Source organism: Penicillium verrucosum (assembly GCF_028828655.1).
Source record: "Penicillium verrucosum strain IBT 35672 chromosome Unknown utg000001l_segment0_segment0, whole genome shotgun sequence".
NCBI classification, from domain to species: domain Eukaryota; kingdom Fungi; phylum Ascomycota; class Eurotiomycetes; order Eurotiales; family Aspergillaceae; genus Penicillium; species Penicillium verrucosum.
This window is the reverse complement of record NW_026643210.1, coordinates 12,336,397-12,356,776: the sequence shown is the minus strand read 5'-3', so window position 1 is coordinate 12,356,776 and position 20,380 is coordinate 12,336,397. Positions and strand designations below refer to the sequence as shown.

The window sequence follows — 20,380 nt, the reverse complement described above, 5'->3', positions numbered from 1 at the left end:
TATAGAGAAATTGAGGAAACTCATTTACATGATCTCTAAAACAACGTGAAGCTATAGTTATAATATAATATAATAGAGTAGGGTTATTTTAGGCTAATCTTGGCAAAGATCTACCAAAGACCAAACGCAAATAACCCTAAAGATGGCGTGCTTGACTATGTGTCATAGTTTTTTTAAATTTCTTCATTTTTCATTTAAAGTCTGGCGGGTTTTGTCTCTTGGCTTTTTCTAGGCATTCCCTCAATCATGATACTAATTAACTACCTAGGTATATATGTGTTGTATAAGATTTAGACACGTGCTGGAGTGCCCTAAACGATTGCCTCAAACCTTTTGTACTCTATATTTTCCAGCAAATGCCTAATAGAATCATGAATTTATATGTTATATGGACCAGGTTCACCGGAATTCTTACCACGGCCCGGCCCCAAGATATATGGATTCTCGGCAGCCCACATTGGCCACGCACGGCATGGTCTCCGAGTCTTTTCTTTTCTTTTTCCTTTGTATATTGCGCCATGATGGTCAATACAGACGACATGAATCATGTGTTGTTATTATTCCTTTCCAAGATAAATGTATCCTATGAAATGTAACGTTAGAAATAATATTCGGCCTGGCTAGGCGATGGTGCGATGATATTCCGGTAGCCCCGTTCTCTTGCCCAAGGCTTCTGGAAGAATTCCAGACATGTGGGTCGTGCTGTTCTGCTGTTCTGCTGTTCTGCGGGAAAAATCCACAAAACTCTGGTGGGACCTTTGCCTGCATTTGGTGATCGTGGTCTTGCAATTTCATTTCCAAGGTAGTATAAGACACTGCCCGGCCGCAATGACCTATGGCATCAAATTTAGTGCTAGCACCTCATTTTCGCCCCGTTGCTAGCCGTGTTAAATTTGTCTTTTGAGAGCTCAGCGGAATACAAATATAACATCCTCGTCGATCTGTTCCACGTGTGGACAGTGACTCGATCGGGAATTCAGTTATAACTAACATAATGGTTGAACGGGTTGATCCTGTTGTTGAGGCTTCGAATAAGTCGCCAGTATTTGATACAAAACAAGCGGGAGATGATGGCCTCCGTCGAGCGGATGGTATTTCGGGATTGTGTATGTATTCCCTTATTTCATTGTGAGACTGAGTGGTGGTTGAGTGGTGGTTGAGTGTCATTTCTAACTGTTCCGTTTTCAGACGAAGGAAATGTCTTCGAGGCAACCCCCGAGGACCGTCGTCAGATTGGAATTTTTAGTGCTGCCCTCTTGATCTTTAATCGGGTTATTGGTACGGGTATCTTCGCCACACCGAGTACGATCCTTGCATTGAGCGGGAGTGTCGGTCTCTCATTGTTTATGTGGGTTATCGGCACTGTCATTGCTCTGGCTGGGACAGCAGTATATCTAGAATTTGGAACTGCAATTCCAAGGTATGTCATCTAATAGGACAAAAGTATATGAAAGGCAATCATATATCTGACTAACCTGCCCGCTGTATAGGAACGGAGGAGAAAAGAACTATCTCGAATATGTCTACACAAAGCCCAAGTTCTTGGCCACTGCCATGTTTGCCGCCTATGCGGTGTTACTCGGATGGGCAGCAAGTAACAGCGTTGTCTTCGGTCAATATATCCTCAACGCAGCAGATATCGAGGTCGGACGGTGGAATCAACGTGGAATTGGCATGGCTTGTCTCACTGCGGCTTTTATTATCCACTCCGTTGCCCTGAAATGGGGTATCCGTCTTCAGAATGCGCTTGGTATCATCAAGTTGATCATCGTCGTCTTCATCATTGTTTCTGGTTGGGTAGTACTTGGTGGCCATACAAAGGTTGAGTCGCCCCATAACTTCACCAATGCCTTCGAAGGCACTAAGGGAAGCGGATACGGAATTGTTATGGCGTTATACAACGTTATTTGGTCCTTCGTTGGCTACTCGAATGCCAACTATGTAAGGACACGAAGATATGAGTTGTGTGTGTATTGATCACATTGCTAATTGAATCTATAGGCCCTGAGCGAGACGAAGAACCCGGCCCGCACCTTGAAAATCGCAGCTCCTGTTGCTATCATCTCTGTTGGCGTTTTGTATATGCTTGTCAACATCGCCTACTTCGCTGCTGTATCGAAAGAAGAGATGCTCTCATCTGGCAGCATTGTGGCCGCCGTGTTCTTTAGAAACATGTTTGGAAAACAGGCCGAAAAAGTCATGTCGGTCTTTGTGGCTCTCTCTGCATTTGGCAATGTGTTATCCGTTATCTTTTCACAAGGACGAAGTATGTATTCTCACTTGTACCTTCGAACGATTGAACGATATACTAATATGATATCGATGTAGTTGTTCAAGAACTCGGCCGTGAAGGTGTCTTGCCCCTTTCCAAGATCTGGGCCAGCAACTGGCCTTTCCACTCTCCAGCGGCTGGTCTGCTTGAGCACTATCTTGTTTCCGTTATAATTATGCTCGCACCTCCTCCCGGTGATGCATACAACTTCCTCGTCAAGTATGTGATTCCCATAGACACCCGCAACGCCATTACTGACCAATTTGTCCCAGCCTCATCTCTTACCCCCTTGCCATTGTCAACTTCTTCGTTGCCGCTGGTCTCGTTCACATCTACCTCACCAAAGAGAAAAATTACCCGAACTGGAAGCCTGGAGTCCGTGCCACCCTACCCGTCACCATCTTCTTCATGCTGTCGAACCTGTACCTCACAATTGCACCATATGTGCCGCCCAGCGAGGGCCAGAATGTGTACGAACAGCTACCATACTACCTGCACTGTGTGGTAGCCCTGGCACTTTTCGCAGCCGGAGGAATCTACTACGTTGTCTGGGCTGTGTTGTTACCTCGATTTGGCGGGTATGTGCTCGTCAAGGAGTCCGTCGTGGATGCCGATGGGTGGTCTCGCAGTGTTTTTACGAAAATGCCACAGGCCGAGGCAGTGCACTCTTAGAGATATTGGTGCGAGATAAAATCGGATTGCTTACTTTCGGATCTCCTTTTATGTACTCGAAAGATAGATTTTGTCATGGTGACTTGGAAGAAATTCCCACCAAACACTACTAGTAATAGATAATAGATAATACCGGAATAGATCCATTCATTATTGATTATTTTTTAAGACCTCATTACCAACTGCCCTGTCATGTTGTGACATCAGAGTAATGAACCGCGGTGCTGTATGTTCCAGTCTTCTATGGTAGCCCACCCAAGAGAATCGATTGAAACTGTCATGAGCCCCTCAAACTTGCTGGTATATTGTCTTGCAATAAAACAGCATAAAAGCCATTTCCAATCAGTTGCCTGTCATATAGAAATTAGACATCCACTGGGTGAAGTTGCGTGTTGAAGAAAAAGAAAAGAAGAAGAAGAAAAAAAAAGAAAAGCAGAAGATGGACGGATATTCACCGCCTTCCCATCTGCCGGACTCTGATCTCATGTTTTTCTTCATTGACCGTTGTTATCGAGTCCGTGGTTCAATTGATCTCGCATTTGGTTCTATTTAATTATTTAATACTAATACCTCTTTTATTTCTCCTTCTCCTTCTCCTTTTCTTTTTTCTCCCGGTATTCGGGTTCGTGGAGCTGATGCGCCGCTTCTCCACGCGTGTGCTTCTGCAGCAAGCAAAGCCACCGCTTCTTTCCGCCAGATCTCCCCTCCCCCTCTTTGTTTCCGCGCGCTCTCCTCAAGCTTCAGTTCCTAGATCAATTACTCAACACCGCTCTCCTTCTCCGCTATTACAGACCTCCAAACGATACTGTTCCTACCGCAGAATGTGTAGCTCACGCCGGGATACCTCCGGGTCAACCAACGTCCAAGGACGTGAGGTCCTACCTACAAACGTCAAGCCCCAGCATTATGACTTGACACTGGACCCCAACTTTGAGAAGTTCACATACGAGGGAACTGTCACCATTGAGTATGTCATTTGCACATATGGGCATAATTGTATAAATCACTAACATCTACATCTAGCCTCGATGTGAACGAAGACACCGATTTTGTCACCCTCAATTCCAACGAGATTGAAATCCACAGCGCAGTTGTTTCAGCTAAGGGCTCGGTGGTAGACTCCAAGCCTGAAATCTCCCTCAACAAGGACAACCAGACCGCAACCATCAAGTTCGGCCAGGCCCTCGCTGCGGGGTCAGATGCCCAGTTGAAGCTTACCTTCACTGGTATTCTCAATGATAACATGGCTGGTTTCTACCGGTCCTCATACAAAGAGAATGGTGAGACTAAGTACATTGCGTCTTCTCAGATGGAGCCGACGGATGCCCGTCGGGCCTTCCCTTGTTTCGACGAGCCTGCTCTCAAGGCCAAGTTCACCGTGACTTTGGTCGCAGATAAGAGCATGACCTGTTTGAGCAATATGGATGTTGATACCGAGACCGAGATCCAGGGTGGTGCGAAGAAGGCTGTGAAATTCACCACTTCGCCCCTCATGTCCACTTATCTCGTTGCTTTCATTGTCGGAAATCTCAACTACATTGAGACAAAGAACTTCCGGGTTCCCATCCGCGTGTACGCCACCCCGGACCAGGATATTGAGCACGGCCGTTTCTCATTGGAGCTTGCTGCCAAGACTCTCGCCTTCTATGAAAAGGCCTTCGATAATGATTTCCCTCTGCCAAAGATGGACATGGTTGCCGTGCCTGACTTCAGCGCCGGAGCTATGGAGAACTGGGGTCTGATCACATACCGTATTGTCGATGTGCTGCTGGACGAGAAGAACAGTGGCGCGTCCCGAAAGGAGCGCATCGCTGAAACCGTCCAGCACGAGTTGGCTCACCAGTGGTTCGGAAACTTGGTTACGATGGACTTCTGGGATGGATTGTGGCTCAACGAGGGTTTTGCCACCTGGATGTCGTGGTACTCTTGCAACGTCTTCTACCCAGAGTGGAAGGTTTGGCAGACTTACGTTATCGACAACTTGCAGAGCGCTCTTTCGCTTGACTCGCTGCGTAGTAGCCACCCCATTGAGGTGCCCGTCAAGCGTGCCGATGAGATCAACCAGATCTTCGATGCTATCTCCTACTCCAAGGGTTCCTCCGTCCTGCGCATGATCTCAAAGTACCTGGGCGAAGATGTCTTCCTCCAGGGTGTCCGCAACTACATTAAGAAGCACGCCTATGGTAACACCGAGACCGGTGATCTGTGGGCTGCTCTTGCTGATGCTAGCGGAAAGCCCGTGCAGTCCGTCATGGATATCTGGACCAAGAACGTTGGCTTCCCTGTCCTCAGTGTCACCGAGAACAAGGAAAATTCTTCCATTCACGTGAAGCAGAACCGTTTCCTGCGTACCGGTGACGTTCGTCCTGAGGAAGATCAGACTCTCTTCCCTGTCATGCTCGGTCTGCGCACGGAGAAAGGTATTGATGAAGAGACTATGCTGACTGAGCGCGAGCGTGACTTCCCCGTTCCTGACTTGGACTTCTTCAAGCTTAACGCTGATCACTCTGCCATCTTCCGCACTTCATACAGCCCTGAGCGTCTTAAGAAGCTTGGCAAGGCTGCTCGTGACGGTCGCCTGAGTGTCGAGGACCGTGCCGGCATGATCGCTGACTCGGGTGCCCTGGCTTCTTCTGGCTTCCAGCGCACTTCTGGTATGCTTTCCTTGCTCCAGGGTCTCGATACCGAGTCAGAGTTTGTCGTTTGGAACGAGATCCTGACCCGTATTGGCACCCTGCGTGCTGCTTGGCTCTTCGAGGATGACAAGACAAAAGACGCCCTTAAGGCCTTCCAGCGCGCGCTTGTTGCCCCTAAGGCCCATGAGATCGGCTGGGAGTTCCCTGAGAACGACGACCACATTCTGCAACAGTTCAAGGCCCTTATGTTCGGCTCTGCCGGTATGGCCGAGGACCCCGTTGTCGTCAAGGCCGCTTTGGACATGTTCACCCGCTACGCTGCCGGCGACCTCTCCGCCATCCACCCCAACATCCGTGGTAGTGTTTTCACCATTGCCCTGAAGCACGGTGGTGTCAAGGAGTACGAAGTGGTCCTGGACCGCTCCCGCAACGCCCCGACTTCGGACGAGAAGACCACCGCCCTGCGCTGCCTCGGTGCCTCTGAGGACCCTGAGCTTATCAAGCGCACTCTTGGTCTTGCCATGAGCGACGAGGTCAAGAGCCAGGATATTTATATGCCCCTTGGCGGTCTCCGCAGCCACCCGGCTGGTATCGAGGGCCGCTGGAACTGGCTCAAGTCTAACTGGGATGACATCTACAAGCGTCTTCCTCCCGGCCTCGGCATGTTGGGCACTGTCGTCCAGCTCACCACTGCCAGTTTCTGCACTGAGGCGCAGCTGAAGGACGTCGAGGACTTCTTCGCCTCCAAGGACACTAAGGTTAGTTACTCACCAAAGCCCTGACCGAAATTCCACCGAAATCCATAATTTTGTAAAAATTTACTAATTTGAATCTTTCTCGCAGGGCTTCGACCGTGCCGTTGAGCAGAGCCTTGACGCCATCCGCGCCAAGATCAACTGGCTCAAGCGTGACCGTGCCGATGTTGAGCAGTGGCTGAGTAGCAACAGCTATCTCCAGAGCAAGCTGTAAATCTAGGTCAAAGTGACTGAATAATGTTCATAGATCTCTTGGATGCACGAGGTTCTTGGTCTTTCAGAGCTCGCAGCTCGAACTTTCCTTCGACTGCACATTATTATTACGTTGTCATCTACAGAAAGCGCACGGGATGTGCTTCTCTGAGCTAAAATCATACTCTACTCAATTATTCAATATGTAGACTAAGTGCTTGTATTGACTAGGGCTAGATTGATAGGTATCTATCCTGGTTGCAATAACAGGCGACTAGACTTTTGAGACAAAGGGCATAAAAGCCTCTCAGGGTCATGAATGGCGTATTTGATTTGCTAGAAAAACACCTCATATGGCCATCCTGGCCAAACGTACACTGGAACACCTTGCAGACGAAAAAAGAGGAGTGGTATCGATGGAAGATAATACAGAAAGCAGTATAGGAGAGAGGCTTATGCCCACCCCCCCTGCCTCCGAACCCAGAACTATCCTCGATCTTCTTCCCGCCCGGACCGCGTGAGGGCTTGGATTGCGCCGCGTCGTGCTTGCGTAGTTCCTCGGGGACACGCGAGATAGGTGATTTGATTAGCATTTGTTTGAGATCGTACCTGTAGAAAGATTAGTAAATGGAGACCACGAGGGAATGTAAAAGGGAGGAAAAGGGGTGTAACATACATGACATCGCTATCCTCGCTGCCCAGGAAGGTGATAGCAACACCACTTTTTCCGGCACGACCAGTACGACCGACACGGTGAGTGTAGCTTTCGATGGATGTTGCCATGTTGAAGTTAACGACCAGTGACACGTCCGGCACATCGATACCTCTTCCAGCGAGGTCAGTTGCGACGAGAACTTCTGTCGAGCCATTGCGGACGGAGGCGAGCGCTGCTTCACGCTGGTCTTGGGTTTTGGATCCGTGTAGAGTAACCGAGGAGAAGCCCATTGATTTAATTTCGCGAGCGATGGCGTCACAGTTTCGCTTGATGTTGACGAACACGATAATCGGGGCACGGAACTCGCCCGATGAGAGGATTTCGCCGAGGCGCTTCTTGCGTTTGTCTTCGCCGGAGATCATCTCCACGCGCTGCTCAACTGTGTCGACGGCTTCACCGACGCCACCGATGGTGATGATGGCTGGTCGGCGGAGGTACTTACGAGCAATGCGCTCGACTGCTGCAGGCATAGTGGCTGTGTACATCATGGTCTGGCGGTACTGGTGTTGGCTCATTGCGGTTGAATTTTCTGCTTCGTCTGTATCGGGCTTTGCATTCGTGACGGGGAGGGCGTCGAGGATCTTGTTGACAGGTTCTTCGAATCCAAGATCGATCATGCGATCTGCTTCGTCCATAATCACGTAGCAACACTGGCTGAGGACCAGCATGCGACGCTCGATACAGTCGACCAGACGACCAGGGGTGGCAATAATGATTTCGGCGCCATCGCGCAGGCTGAATGCTTGCTCTTCAAGCGAGTGGCCACCGACAATACTGACCACGTTGAATCCAAGGGGCTGTGTGAACTTTTTGGCTTCGATCTCGATCTGCTGCGCCAACTCACGTGTGGGTGCTAGAACAATAGCGTATGGTCCGTCGTTTTTGCGCCACTCGTTCTCGTCAAGCCGTGGTAGCGCCGAGATGTAGACTAAAAGTGGGAGTAGGAATGCGGCAGTTTTACCGGAACCTGTCACGGCGACACCAATCAGGTCACGCGACTGCATAGCGATGGGGATAGCAGCGCGCTGAATAGCCGTTGGGTCCTTATATCCGACGCGGTCAACAAGCTCCAACAAGCGCTTTGGCAATAGACTCTCCTCCCATGAACGCATGGGATTAGGGACGCTTCCACCTTTGGTGGCAATATTGAAATCTTCCTTGAAAATACGCCAGTCTCGCTCGCGCATGTGGCTCAAGTCCTTCTCACTCCAATGCTTGTCAATCTGTGTGCGACTACTACCATCACGTCGCTGGCGTTCCATTTCCAGCATCTTTTGGGCTCGCGCGCTACCGGCTTCCTGGTCGCGGGTCGCCAATGCTTCGGCGTATTTGCGCGCGACATCATCGGCAACATCATCGCCAAAGCCTGCCAAACGCCCCCGGCCGAAGAAGTTGGCTTCTTGTCGTTTTTGGTATAGGGGGTTATAGTCGCCACTTGTGTCTTCCTCGGTGTTCCACTCAAAGTTGAACTTGCGGTCTGCGGTACGCTTGCGCTTCTTCTTTGCCGAGAAGTTAGACGTTTGGTCGGCTCCCATGTATCGGTGCTTGGTCAACGTCGCCAGGGCTGTAGCTTCGTCTTCTTCCGTTAAAGGCTTTTCGCCTTTAGCCTTGGATGCGGGTGGCGGCATATCCTGGTCGCGTTTGTACTGATTGTGCTGTCGGCCTCCTTTCCGCATACCACCACGTCCATTTGAAGCTTCATCGCGCATCGCTCGCGGCCCGGTGGGTACATGACGTTCCTCCCGGATATTGCGAGGCGCTTGAGGCCTCACGGATGGCGGCTCAGATGGGAAACCGTTGTGATCAGTGCCGTTGGTGCGGGCCTTGGCTTGCCGTTCTGCCTCAACCTCTTGCGCCCGTTTCTCCAGCGCGAGTTTCTCTCGTTCAGCTTTAGATAAAAATTTAGGCTATAGAAAGAGGTAAATGTAAGTAAAAGCCACCAAATCTTACTTCACGTATTTCATCGTCCCCAGAGTACGAAAGGCTTACCTTTGCCGTTGCCGCTTCTGCTTCTTTCTTCTTGCGTATCAAGTCCTCCACACTCAGCGGAGTGACAGCCGGTTTCTTTGCGCCCCATCCTAGCTTCTGCTTCTTCTGGGTCTCAACTGGGGGCGGGGGTGGCACATCATCCGGGGGAGGTGGAGGGGCGAGGCTGTCTGGCGGCGGTGGAGGAGCGGCCAAGTCTTCTGGGGGAGGCGGAGGCGGGCTGGGCGGGCGTCCCACTGGATCTGGGGGAGGGAGTGGAGGGAATCCCTCAGAGCCGTTGGTCATGACTTGTGTATGTGGGAAAAATGAGGGCTAATGAAACCACTTAACAAGAGACGAGAAGGAAGTGATATTGAATTTCTACGGAATATGATAAGAGCCAAACGCGTAGTCACGTGAACACATCACGTGCGATCATCTATTTACTATCTACTATCTCCATGTGATCTCAGCGCTCACAGCGCTCACGAGTCGCATGAAGTCATTGATGCCTGAATTTCTGGTTTTAGCCTTAAGGTCATACCGCTCTTGACACCGCTCTATACAGTGTACTCCGGCACGGATTAACTACTAACTAGGCCCGATTGTATCCTCACTTTATAGGGTGGTTTACATTGCACTTTATATAATGAAGCAATGCAAACCACCCCATAAAGTGAGGATACATGATTTTGTATAGCATAAAAAGCTTCATTAAACAAAGTGCAATGTAAACCACCCCATAAAGTGAGGATGCATGATTTTGTATGGTATGAAAAGCTTCATTTTTCTTCTCTACCTAAGGCTATCAGAACCAGGGTACTTTGCTTATTAAGGGCTCTGTAATAGCAATTCAGGTATTTTTATTTTTCTGCCGTGCCAAATCCAGGCATAAAGGTATCAATGACGACACGTGAGCGCTATGCAGGGCCCTTGTAGTCGAACTGGGGCAACTACATTAAGCCGAAAGGATTATGCAATATGCAGCTACAATTGACTGCAACAATCTAGTTATCGTTGCGTGTAAGTCTAACAACGTTGATACACTAGCCGACGAATCAATTTGAAGCAATTGAAAATTAATTTTCAGTGGAAAAACAAGCCACATTAGAATACAATTGGTCCCGAAGGATCCAATCTCGGACTGGCCACAAATCTGTGTCAAGCTCCGAGAAGGGACTGGACACCAGTACATCTGACAAAAGTGAGAAGAAGCTGTCTTAAGTTGCGTCAAAATCGCTAGACAACGGGGGAAGGGAAGGTTGCCCAACACGGGCAACGGGGGATGATACTACATGAAAAAAGAACTCACCCACCCAGGTGAATCAATATGCCAGGGTAAGTAACGAAGATAAAAACACCGAAAGAAAAGGCACCAGCAGAACTTCCAGAAACCAACCCATTCGTGAAGAAACGTATCCATACTTGAAGTCATCGGCTTAAGGGGCCGTGCACATGACTATTGGGTTTCAAGCAGTTGTACCGTTCGGTGCGATCTCCTTGTAGTAGGCATATGCCCTTGCAGCAGGCGAGGGGTCATTGAGTGAGGACTCCGTTTGAACTGGAAAAAACGCGTTTGCAGAGAAGGGGTCCACCGCCGCATTGCCGCCAGTCCGAACAGAAGCAACGGATGAAGGGCCATAGATTTCGCGATCCAGGGTCATATATTCCTTCGCGGTATCCTTGGTGCCCCTTTCTAGAAGGTATGTCATGTAGATTTGCACAAGTTCCATGACAGCATCGAGTCCCAGAATGCTCTTGGATCGGATGTCAGCAATGACCTGCTTGATACGTTCATACTGAACCGACTCGGTAGCCGCGCTGGTGGGTTGTTCGATTTCGAAGACGAGGTAGCTTGCCCAAAAGGGTCGGCTGTCGCGATAGTAATGCTGATTCTCGTGGAAAACCTTGCGAGCCTCGTCAGGGCTGCCCTTGATCTTCCACAAAAGGCGGGCCCACTCGGCAACGAGGGCAGCCTTTGTGGCCATGTTGCAGTCTGGCGAATTCAATTGTGCCTTGTAGACTTCAATGGCTGCCTCAAGACCACCATGACGACGGCACATATTGGCGAGGGAGATGATCGTTTCGACATGGCTGGGGAGTTCCATAAGAATGGCATTGTGGATGTCTTTCGCCACGTCCACGCGGTCTGACACCTCTTCGAAGTAGGCATAGCGGAGTCGGATAGTGGGATTGGCAATCGGGACGTAGAGATACGAGGCACGTTGGTATATGATCCGTACCTCTTCTTCCTTGTCAGGCTGAGCAGCCATCCAGCGAGCGTATCGGAGCCAGAACTCGTCGTAATAGGCACAAGTGACCAGGCACCGCTCATACAGGAACTGAGTCCTGGAGAACGAACCCTCGGCTTCCTCGAAGTCAAGATATTTCTTCCAGTTCACCAACTGGCCTTCATCGAGCTCAGTAACATGGAAGTAGGGACGCTTGATCTCCGATTCAAAAGTCCAGCGCTTGGTTGTCTCCGCTTGGGTATTCGTGAAAACTTCGACGTGGAAACTGTCCACACGCTGCCGGAGATCCCGCTCGATCTCGGCCTCAGCCTTGGCACCAGCAGCCGGCTGGGACGATGCAGCTTCGATCTCAGCGCGGAATGAGGCCATGGTCCCTGCTGGAGCGAGCTCGGACACGGGGCGAGTTTGCGCCAGCAGACGGTAACGCTCGAAGTAACGAGCATACTGGTGCATTGGGATGTAGATGACACGTCCAAGAATGGCAAAGATCTTGTCGTGGGCCTCAACTCGCTCCTCGAACTCAATGTACTTATCCCAGAAGGGATGGGAAAGGAAATCAAGACCCACACTGCTCGCACCTCGTTCGAAAAGCCTGGTGGGTATTTAAGTTAGCATGCTGCAGAAACATGGGCCTGATAGGTGGGATAGGAGCGGTAGGAGACAGGAACGGGATATTGAAGATGGCAAACATGAGCAGGAAACTCTGCATGGTTGTGAAACCCCAAGTAATCAAATGAGTGTGGTGGATGAAGCTAAGGGATAGGTGGACATCCGGTGCTCCGTAAATGGCAATCGAGACGGGACTATCCATTGGTCTTCAATGGAAGGTGGTGACTCGGCCAATCAAAGGAGAAATGCAGCCTGAGTGAGCTATGGGTGAGAAGTAAACTCCACTTAGATCAGGGGGAGCAAAGCAGCGAGCAGTCTCTCACCCATCAACAATGAAACCAACTGGATATTGAAATATCCAGGAATCATGTGACCAGCACCACGAGAACTTTCGCGAGCTGCGTTGGTAACGGTTATAGGGAAAGGGAAGAAGACCATCTTTACTCTCACTTACTCTCGAATGATGTCGGGATCGTGCGAAGTCTCTGCCTTGAACGAACAATAGTTGGTCCAAAGATCAACAGACGGCGAAATGCTAGCAATGCCTCGTTCATAGACCTAGAGCGACGATATTAGTACGAATCCATGGAAAAGAAGAGGCTGGTGCCAAAGGGTTGCGCATGCATACCATCTCAGCGGCCTCAGTGCCGGTGATAGAGAACTCTAGGTCGGCATACTTCTTCCAGTATCCAAAGAGCAAAGGGAACTTGGCGAGGAACCGGTCATAAACTGAGCGGACGGTTGTGATGGCCTGGGGGCTGGAATTGCGATTTATTCCACCCTCAAGGGCCTCCGCCGCGCGAACCAGCTTCTCCCAGGTTTCGAAGTTGTCGGGATCATCAAGCTGTAAAGGATAAACACGTCAGTTAACGAGGGGGAAGTTTGTAAATGCGTGTGGAACACGTACCTGCTCGGTCTCGAGTGTTCTAATCTCCGCATCCTCCTCTTCGGAGCCTCCGTACTGATGATAGTCGGCCATGGTCGTGCAGTGCTGAGGATGCGCACGAGAAGTCGAGATCCCAGAATAAAACTAGAGGAACAAGATTGCAGGTCCTAATAAAATAGCAGTGATGGTAACAATGAGGATTCTGAAGGGAAGAAATTCTGGGGCTGGAACGAGACTGAAAAGGCCGAAGATAGGAACTCTTGATGCCTGAGGCGACGGGGATATTTGGTTATCCAGTCTACCGCCCACGGGCGGGCCAAGGCGGTGTGTATAATGTTTGTGCTCGGGCTTGGCGGAAAACCCCATTGGCGCCTTAGAAACAAGGCGCAAATACTAATTCATGCCGTGACGCCTGAGGCGTAGGTAATTTCAAAGCCTTGGCGTGGGCCCGGGCGGTATCAACTTTTTGAGCAGGACAACTCACAACAACCATAGAACCACCTGTGCACACTAGGATCACAACCCACCTATCCATCATGTCGGTTTCGAAGCAGACAGGTGCACTGTTGGAAAATATTCCTCAACGTCTAGTCAATTTCTTCGCTCGCTATCCTCCACAAGTCCACTCCGCAGCTGTCCGCCGTCCTGCCCCTGCAAATGGAGAGGGCTATGTACCAACGAAGGTAGAATCTCCATACACACCAGACCGTGATGCGAAGGGTGCCCCGGGAGAGAAAAAGCATGGCTGGACTCCTTCGCGCGCACTCCTCGTTACCAGCGAGGAACTCCGCAATCCATTTCTTCCGCATAAGCGATTCGGCAAATGGGAAGCACCGAGATATGGGCTGCGCCAGCAAGCGGATCTGATGAAATTGGCGATCAAATACAATGTGGGCGCACTTCTCCCTCCCAGCCGCAAATCACCTGAATTCAAAGAGACACGGCGCGCAGAGCGTGGCTTGCAGGTTAAGGGAACGGGTGTTGGTCATAAGGTTAAGGGTCACAAGTGGGAGCGTACCATGGAGTCACGTCTCGAGGACCGTCGCAAGGCAATGGAAGGAATGCCAGAGATGGTGCGGATGTGGAAGCAGGTTAGTACTCAATTGGTCTTTCCCGTTGAAGTGGTTAGAGCAATGCTGACTCGGCGCAACAGAGAGGTCATGGCCGTGGCTGGAGACAATGGCCCAAGCGGTAATGGGATGCCCCATCGCCTCACATCACAGCATCTTGTTTCTCTTTTATTCTGGCCAGTTTGTTCCTTCTGGTTTTTCAATGTTCTGTTGATTCCCATGCGAACCGGATCGACACAAATACTTGTACGAGCCATAATAGCAGGAGCTTGGGACGGAGTTTTGTCTTTGAAGTATACTATCAATCCCATCTGTACAATACAATCTACGGTCACATCGCCCAATGGTGCCCAAGAAAATCATTTACATGTATATGGCAGGTGTTATCTTTCTCTATCCTCAACATTAATAAGATACCTATTTACTCCCAGCTAAACAAGTTAAATCTTGCGGGCAATTCCCAAGCGGACCATAAGCAGCTAGGATGAGGTGAAACCTAAAGAAACCATAGTCAATACTAGTGTACTCCGTATAGAAAATACCTCACGCAGATCATTGTGGCGAATATCATTGTGGCGAAGATCATCGATCGTAAATCGTAAATCGTAAATCGATCGTGGCGTTGATCACTTCAGCCTCAGAAACAATTTGTAATACTACAGTGGCGCTGTTCCAGGCCCTTTTTGCACAATTACAAGGTTAACATTTTCAGCGTTGGCACTTAGTTAACTCGGATGTGCTAACATGAATTGTTTAGTTGTCTTTCGCTCAACTTATGGCTATAGGTTTCAGCCCAATGAAATCGACAAAAATTAGGCGCACTCTTTCTTTGTATGAATAGCCGAGTTGGTAAGCTGACATGTGACGAGACTGAAGGTAGGTGCTTTAGCTTTAGCATGATCCTAGAAACCCATGCAAGTTGGGTTGATCGTTGTGCGTCGGCGGCGCTATTGGTATTTGTGAGATATCATGATCGAAGAGGTGCCTCATATGCAGAATCGTTGGTTGAAAGCCTATATCGATCAATGTGATTGTGTGCTACGGAGTAGAATGTGGGGGTTTCGATCGTTAACTTCAATAGTACTCATGAATCTGTCGGCTGATGCAAACATGTCTCCCCGATGAGGTTTTCCGTGACCGTAAAAGGTATAGTAACTCTGATATTATGCATGGAGTGCATGAGCGTCACGATGCAGTGGGGCCCAGGGCCAACGGATATAGATCGTCGTGTATATAGTGCCAAACAGTGCGTGTGGTAGGATGAGAACAATCGACAGGACCAGTGAAGCTCTATCAACAACTATTGCCACGGCCAATACATCACAGGCCACATGTGAGGGGAATCTTATCTCGAGACATTCCTTGTCCCTTCACAGCACACCTCGAGAAGCTGAAAACAACATATAAAGGCCATTTACCAGGCTTTGGGAATGTGCTTTTTCCCTAAACATCCGATAGCCTATCCATTTGCAGTGGACTGGAAACCAGACCCGGGCTAGTTGATTTGTTAGTATCGGTGACCTCCGATGAGAATATAGCTGTCTGCTATCTTATATGTGGTGAGGCTCCCCCCTCTTCCTTCAACTCCATTTGATATTGCACAGTCGCACAGCTATACATTCTCTTTTTTTGGATCTCTCAGATATTCATTATGTGCTGATTGTGCTGCTAGACATATATATCCTTGAACATTTGCCACCTTGATTTCAAACAAGGTACAACATATTACAACAAACCCTGGAGTGCGTCTGCTTGGATTTGAACTTCAACAATGGCGAAACCAACCTTTCAGGGATCAGTTCATTCCAAGTATAGTCAAGGTTACTCCGCCGATGTGGACATAATCCGAGACCAAGAGTACCCTCTTCTAAATGGTACAAATGCCCATTTACTACACTCAACTCATGCTGACCACTACTCTATTAGGAACAACATACTTGGACTATGCGGGGACAACACCCTATGCCAAGTCCATGATCGAGGCTTTTTCGCGTGATCTTACCTCTAATCTGTTCGGGAACCCTCATTCGATGTCTGTATCATCACAGCTTGCTACACAGAGAACCGAAGATGTTCGAGTCCGCATATTGAGATTCTTTAATGCGGACCCGGATGAATTTGACCTTGTCTTTGTGGCAAACGCAACTGCCGGAATTAAGCTAGTCGCAGACTCACTCCGGGACTCCGACCATCGAGGATTTTGGTATGGCTACCACATTGATGCTCATACCAGTATCGTCGGGGTACGAGAGCTAGCCGAGATGGGCTATCAGTGTTTTCAAAATGACGATGAGATGGAGGCTGAGATTACAAAGTTGGCTGGCAACCAGTCGAAAGCACCCAGACTACTTGCATACCCGGCCCAATCCAATATGAACGGCCGGCGTCTGCCTATGCAATGGTGTGAGCAGGTGCGATCCGCAACAACCCAAAGCGGAGCAAATGCATACACATTGCTTGACGCTGCGTCGCTCGTATCAACTGCTCCACTTGATCTGGGCCCGTCCTCATCTGCCCCAGACTTCACTGTCCTGAGCTTCTACAAAATCTTTGGATTTCCCGATTTGGGTGCTTTGATCGTCCGAAAAAGTGCTGCACGGGTTTTTGAGCGACGGAAGTATTTTGGCGGAGGCACCGTCGACATGGTCCTGGCCACTGGGGTGCAATGGCATGCGAAAAAGGAAACCTCAGTCCATGAGCGGCTAGAGGATGGTACTCTCCCGTTCCATAGTATCATAGCTCTGGACACAGCATTGGACACCCACTGGCGCTTGTTTGGTTCCATGGCAAACATTTCGGTACATACTTCGTTCCTCGCAAAGCAAGTCTATGATAGACTTTCTTCATTGGCACATTTCAATGAGAGAAAAGTATGTCAGATTTACCAGTCGCACACCTCGTCATATGGTAATCCACATACTCAAGGCCCGATTATTGCGTTCAATCTTTGCAATAGTCGTGGTGAATGGGTTCCCAAAACTGAGGTGGAAAAACTGGCTACGGTGCAAAACATGCAGATACGCACTGGGTCCGTTTGCAATCCAGGAGGAACTGCCTCGTCACTTGGTTGGACTGGACCCGAGCTTCGCCGGCATTACTCTGCTGGATTGCGCTGTGGTGATAACCATGATGTTCTTGGAGGGCGACCAACAGGAATTCTGCGTGTCAGTATTGGTGCCACGACAAATATGAAGGATATCGACTCCTTGATAAACTTTATAGAGGAGTTTTACGTGGAGAAATGTCCACCTATAGTTACTCTGGATCCTCTGACAGAAGACAATGAGGTCGTTGCCCCTCATTTCTATGTTGAAAGCTTAGCAGTCTTCCCAATCAAGAGTTGCGGTGCTTTCAAGATCCCCGAGGGAAAGCGTTGGGAAGTGAAGAAAGAGGGACTGGCCTGGGACAGAGAGTGGTGTTTGGTTCATCAAGGGACCGGTGCAGCCCTGAACCAGAAAAGGTATGTTATGCTCAAACAAAGTGTGCGGATTCCTAAATTAACGTTAGTAGGTACCCTCGTATGTGCCTGATACGACCCTCAATTGAGATTGAAAAAGGAGTTCTCCGCATTACTTGTGGCGCAATCACCGCACCGGATCAGGTCAGCCTTGAGATTTCACTTGGCTGGGAGGACACAAGTGTTATTTCCACATCCTTCTGTCCGAGCTCGACCAAAAAGCCTACAACAGTCTGCGGCGACCCAATTTCTCTCCATGCCTATACGTCCCCAGTGGTCTCGGCGTTCTTCTCAGACTTCCTGGGGGTTCCATGTACTCTCGCACGATTCCCTACACAGACCGCCAGCCGGTACTCACGGATGCAACGGATGCCAAATACATGGAAGAACCGGTTCCGCAAACTGATCATGCCAGGCTCATTCCCACCTGAGTTTCCTCCCCCGGCGCGTGAGAGTGGCCAGACACAAATCACGTTATCCAACGAGTCGCCAATTCTCATTGTCTCGCGTTCGTCTGTCAATCGACTAAATGAGACCATCAAAACAAACACCAAGCATGGCAGTAGTAAGACTGTTGCTGCAGACGTCTTCCGAGGTAACATTGTCGTCGCTGAACGACTTGCTCACCGTGGCGATGTGGAACAACCATATGCAGAGGATCGCTGGTCATCACTTCGAATTGGACCAGACCAGCTTCGATTCGATGCTCTCGATGCATGCCAGCGATGTCAAATGGTTTGTATAGACCAGTTTACCGGTGTCCGACACGCTGAGCCGTTTTCAACGCTCGCTAAGACTCGAAATATCGACGGGAAGGTCAAATTTGGCAAATATTCTGCAATTTCTCCTGAGGAACTAGAGGGCTTTGACTCGGAACTACCCGATCGCAGGACGTTGATGGTAGGAGATGTGGTTGTGCCCTCATATCAGGATGATTGAGTATTTAAATGGGTTTGGTTTTTTTTTGATATTATGGTTGTTTAGTTCGTGTTTCTGGGTGGACTAGAGTGTTTGATAGTGCCATTATATAGATACTATGTACCTTGTGTGCAGCTCTAGTTACTTACGAAATACATGTTTGTGGTTTGTCTAGTTATTAACTCTCTCCTTCTCTCTTCTCTCTCCCGTCCACTTTTACCTTCACGAATTCTACTGCTTGGTTTCTCCATAAACTTCCTCAGTAAATTTCACATTAACTTCTCTAGAATCTCGAGCGTCTTTGCGCTACGAAGACGGTTGAACGTTTCCGTTTTCATCTGCTGGTAGGAGGTAATTCTCGGCCTAACATTCTCAAATTCTCAAGAGGTTTATCAAATATATAGAAAGACTTGGCTCAACTCAAAGTTGCCCAATAAATTCTGAAATTGATAAACGTGAAAGTGATAACTATACAAGCTAGTACTGGCTAAGAAACATCAACAGTTGCAGCAAACTTTTCCTGGGCTTTGGTGAAAGGCGCCGCAAAGCCATAGGTCTGGTATCCTTTAGAGTAATCTTTGCCATCCTCGCGCTCTAGGATATATATATCAGCAACCTCGCCCTCATTCATCTGAACATCTACTCATTCAAAGAATAACTCACCGTGCTCAGGTGGGAACATCTCTATCCGATGCTTGTAATATTGCTCCCTAAGATCCTCCCCGTCACTCCTTGAGTGAAAGGTAGCATAAAGGCTCGACCGACTCTTATCAGTCTTGTTCTCAGCCGAGCGATGGGCGAGATGTGACCCAAAGATCAGCATTAAGTGGAACGGAAGTCCATTCGTGCGCGTTCTCCCATTCAGGCGTAATTCGACCAGCATCTGCAAATTCAACTTTCATCTTGTGTGACCCGCGCACAACCTCCAGACATCCGTTTTCGGGAGTCACAGCATCAATAGATATGTTGGCGGTAACGTGTTCGATACGACCGATGTGATCGTAGGCTGGTGCATCGAGGTGCACTTGGAATCCGTTTCCTTGGGGCTGTTTGTAGTTGATCTTCTCTTTGAAGAGCAACATATCCTATAGTTAAGAGCTTGGTTTTAGCATAATATTATGACAGAGTTTCCGTATTCCTGGGAAAGATATATCGCCTGAAACTGCCTTCAGAATCCCGGCCAGCTGCTCGCCGCAGACCAGTGACTTGAACTTGGGGTGGTAATCAATGAACCTTTCCGTGCGCATCAGTTGGCGTTCACCGTTGATGTTGATTTCGTCGTAGGGCATCCATTTGCCCTTGACACGGGGCCAGGTTTGGACTTCTTGCGTCCATTGCTTGAGCTCTGTGGGTTCGACGAGTTTATGCTCGTCGGCGCGTAGTAGAAGGTAACCATTCTCATGGTAAGAAGCTATTTTTTTAGGTGTGAGAGGTGATAGCTTGGAGTAAATTCGTTGGAACGACAGATTGGCAAGCAGATAATATGATGATTTAGTTTTGAATAACCCGATGAAGGGAAAAAGTAGTAACCAGCGAGCTTTTAATAGTTTCGAAATGCGTCAACCTCTGGCTTCTTCTAACGTTACTGCGGGGCCATTCCGATGACTCGGCCCTCGATCTCCCCCATGAGCTAGTCCTCATCGTATTTCTCAATAATTTCGGGGATTAAATGAAGGTGTCAGTCCCGAAGCCAGACAGAGACCCTTGGGATGCAGCACAGACCAGCGGGCTTCGTGCCGAGGTCACTCATTCTCGGAGAATATCAAAGGGTTATACATAGAAACGTGGGTTTGTACATTTTAAGCCGTTTATACTATAGCCACACAAATGAAGACAAAATATATAAAAAAGACGTCTAAAAAGACTTGGAAAACGACTAGTCTGTGAATCATTAGGGCAAGTTAGACCATCAACACGTGGACGGACTTCGTGCCTTGTAATGCGTTTAATATATAAAGACACTACACGAGGGATTTATTTA

General features: G+C 49.0%; 8 protein-coding genes across 8 annotated transcripts; 4 read left to right on the top strand and 4 right to left on the bottom strand.

The window, feature by feature from the left end:
• Positions 1-994: 994 nt before the first annotated feature.
• On the top strand, positions 995-2,944 carry N7516_004545 (high affinity methionine permease; the record flags this gene model as incomplete). The annotated part of the gene is made up of 6 exons (XM_057217265.1): positions 995-1,106; positions 1,189-1,420; positions 1,491-1,941; positions 2,002-2,266; positions 2,329-2,491; positions 2,545-2,944. The coding sequence occupies 6 exons, from the start codon at positions 995-997 to the stop codon at positions 2,942-2,944; spliced, it is 1,623 nt and encodes a 540-aa protein (XP_057079148.1).
• A 635-nt stretch (positions 2,945-3,579) lies between these two features.
• On the top strand, positions 3,580-6,549 carry N7516_004544 (M1 family metallopeptidase; the record flags this gene model as incomplete). Its single annotated transcript, XM_057217264.1, has 3 exons — positions 3,580-3,911; positions 3,968-6,338; positions 6,424-6,549. 3 exons carry the CDS (start codon positions 3,580-3,582, stop codon positions 6,547-6,549), a joined length of 2,829 nt encoding a protein of 942 aa, XP_057079147.1.
• A 7-nt stretch (positions 6,550-6,556) lies between these two features.
• prp28 (mRNA splicing protein PRP28) lies at positions 6,557-9,513 on the bottom strand (the record flags this gene model as incomplete). The annotated part of the gene is made up of 4 exons (XM_057217263.1): positions 6,557-6,642; positions 6,904-7,136; positions 7,204-9,149; positions 9,232-9,513. 4 exons carry the CDS (start codon positions 9,511-9,513, stop codon positions 6,557-6,559), a joined length of 2,547 nt encoding a protein of 848 aa, XP_057079146.1.
• A 1,163-nt stretch (positions 9,514-10,676) lies between these two features.
• N7516_004542 (putative mRNA splicing protein (Prp39)) lies at positions 10,677-13,047 on the bottom strand (the record flags this gene model as incomplete). Its single annotated transcript, XM_057217262.1, has 4 exons — positions 10,677-12,051; positions 12,523-12,626; positions 12,697-12,912; positions 12,976-13,047. 4 exons carry the CDS (start codon positions 13,045-13,047, stop codon positions 10,677-10,679), a joined length of 1,767 nt encoding a protein of 588 aa, XP_057079145.1.
• Positions 13,048-13,490: 443 nt separating this feature from the next.
• N7516_004541 (mitochondrial 54S ribosomal protein mL59) lies at positions 13,491-14,149 on the top strand (the record flags this gene model as incomplete). Its single annotated transcript, XM_057217261.1, has 2 exons — positions 13,491-14,045; positions 14,108-14,149. The coding sequence occupies 2 exons, from the start codon at positions 13,491-13,493 to the stop codon at positions 14,147-14,149; spliced, it is 597 nt and encodes a 198-aa protein (XP_057079144.1).
• A 1,646-nt stretch (positions 14,150-15,795) lies between these two features.
• Positions 15,796-18,420, top strand: hxB (putative molybdenum cofactor sulfurase protein (HxB); the record flags this gene model as incomplete). Its single annotated transcript, XM_057217260.1, has 3 exons — positions 15,796-15,898; positions 15,951-17,484; positions 17,535-18,420. 3 exons carry the CDS (start codon positions 15,796-15,798, stop codon positions 18,418-18,420), a joined length of 2,523 nt encoding a protein of 840 aa, XP_057079143.1.
• A 466-nt stretch (positions 18,421-18,886) lies between these two features.
• N7516_004539 (Phytanoyl-CoA dioxygenase) lies at positions 18,887-19,081 on the bottom strand (the record flags this gene model as incomplete). The annotated part of the gene is made up of 2 exons (XM_057217259.1): positions 18,887-18,993; positions 19,063-19,081. 2 exons carry the CDS (start codon positions 19,079-19,081, stop codon positions 18,887-18,889), a joined length of 126 nt encoding a protein of 41 aa, XP_057079142.1.
• Positions 19,082-19,181: 100 nt separating this feature from the next.
• N7516_004538 (phytanoyl-CoA dioxygenase family protein) lies at positions 19,182-20,149 on the bottom strand (the record flags this gene model as incomplete). Its single annotated transcript, XM_057217258.1, has 3 exons — positions 19,182-19,484; positions 19,563-19,810; positions 20,122-20,149. The coding sequence occupies 3 exons, from the start codon at positions 20,147-20,149 to the stop codon at positions 19,182-19,184; spliced, it is 579 nt and encodes a 192-aa protein (XP_057079141.1).
• Between the last annotated feature and the right edge of the window lie 231 nt (positions 20,150-20,380).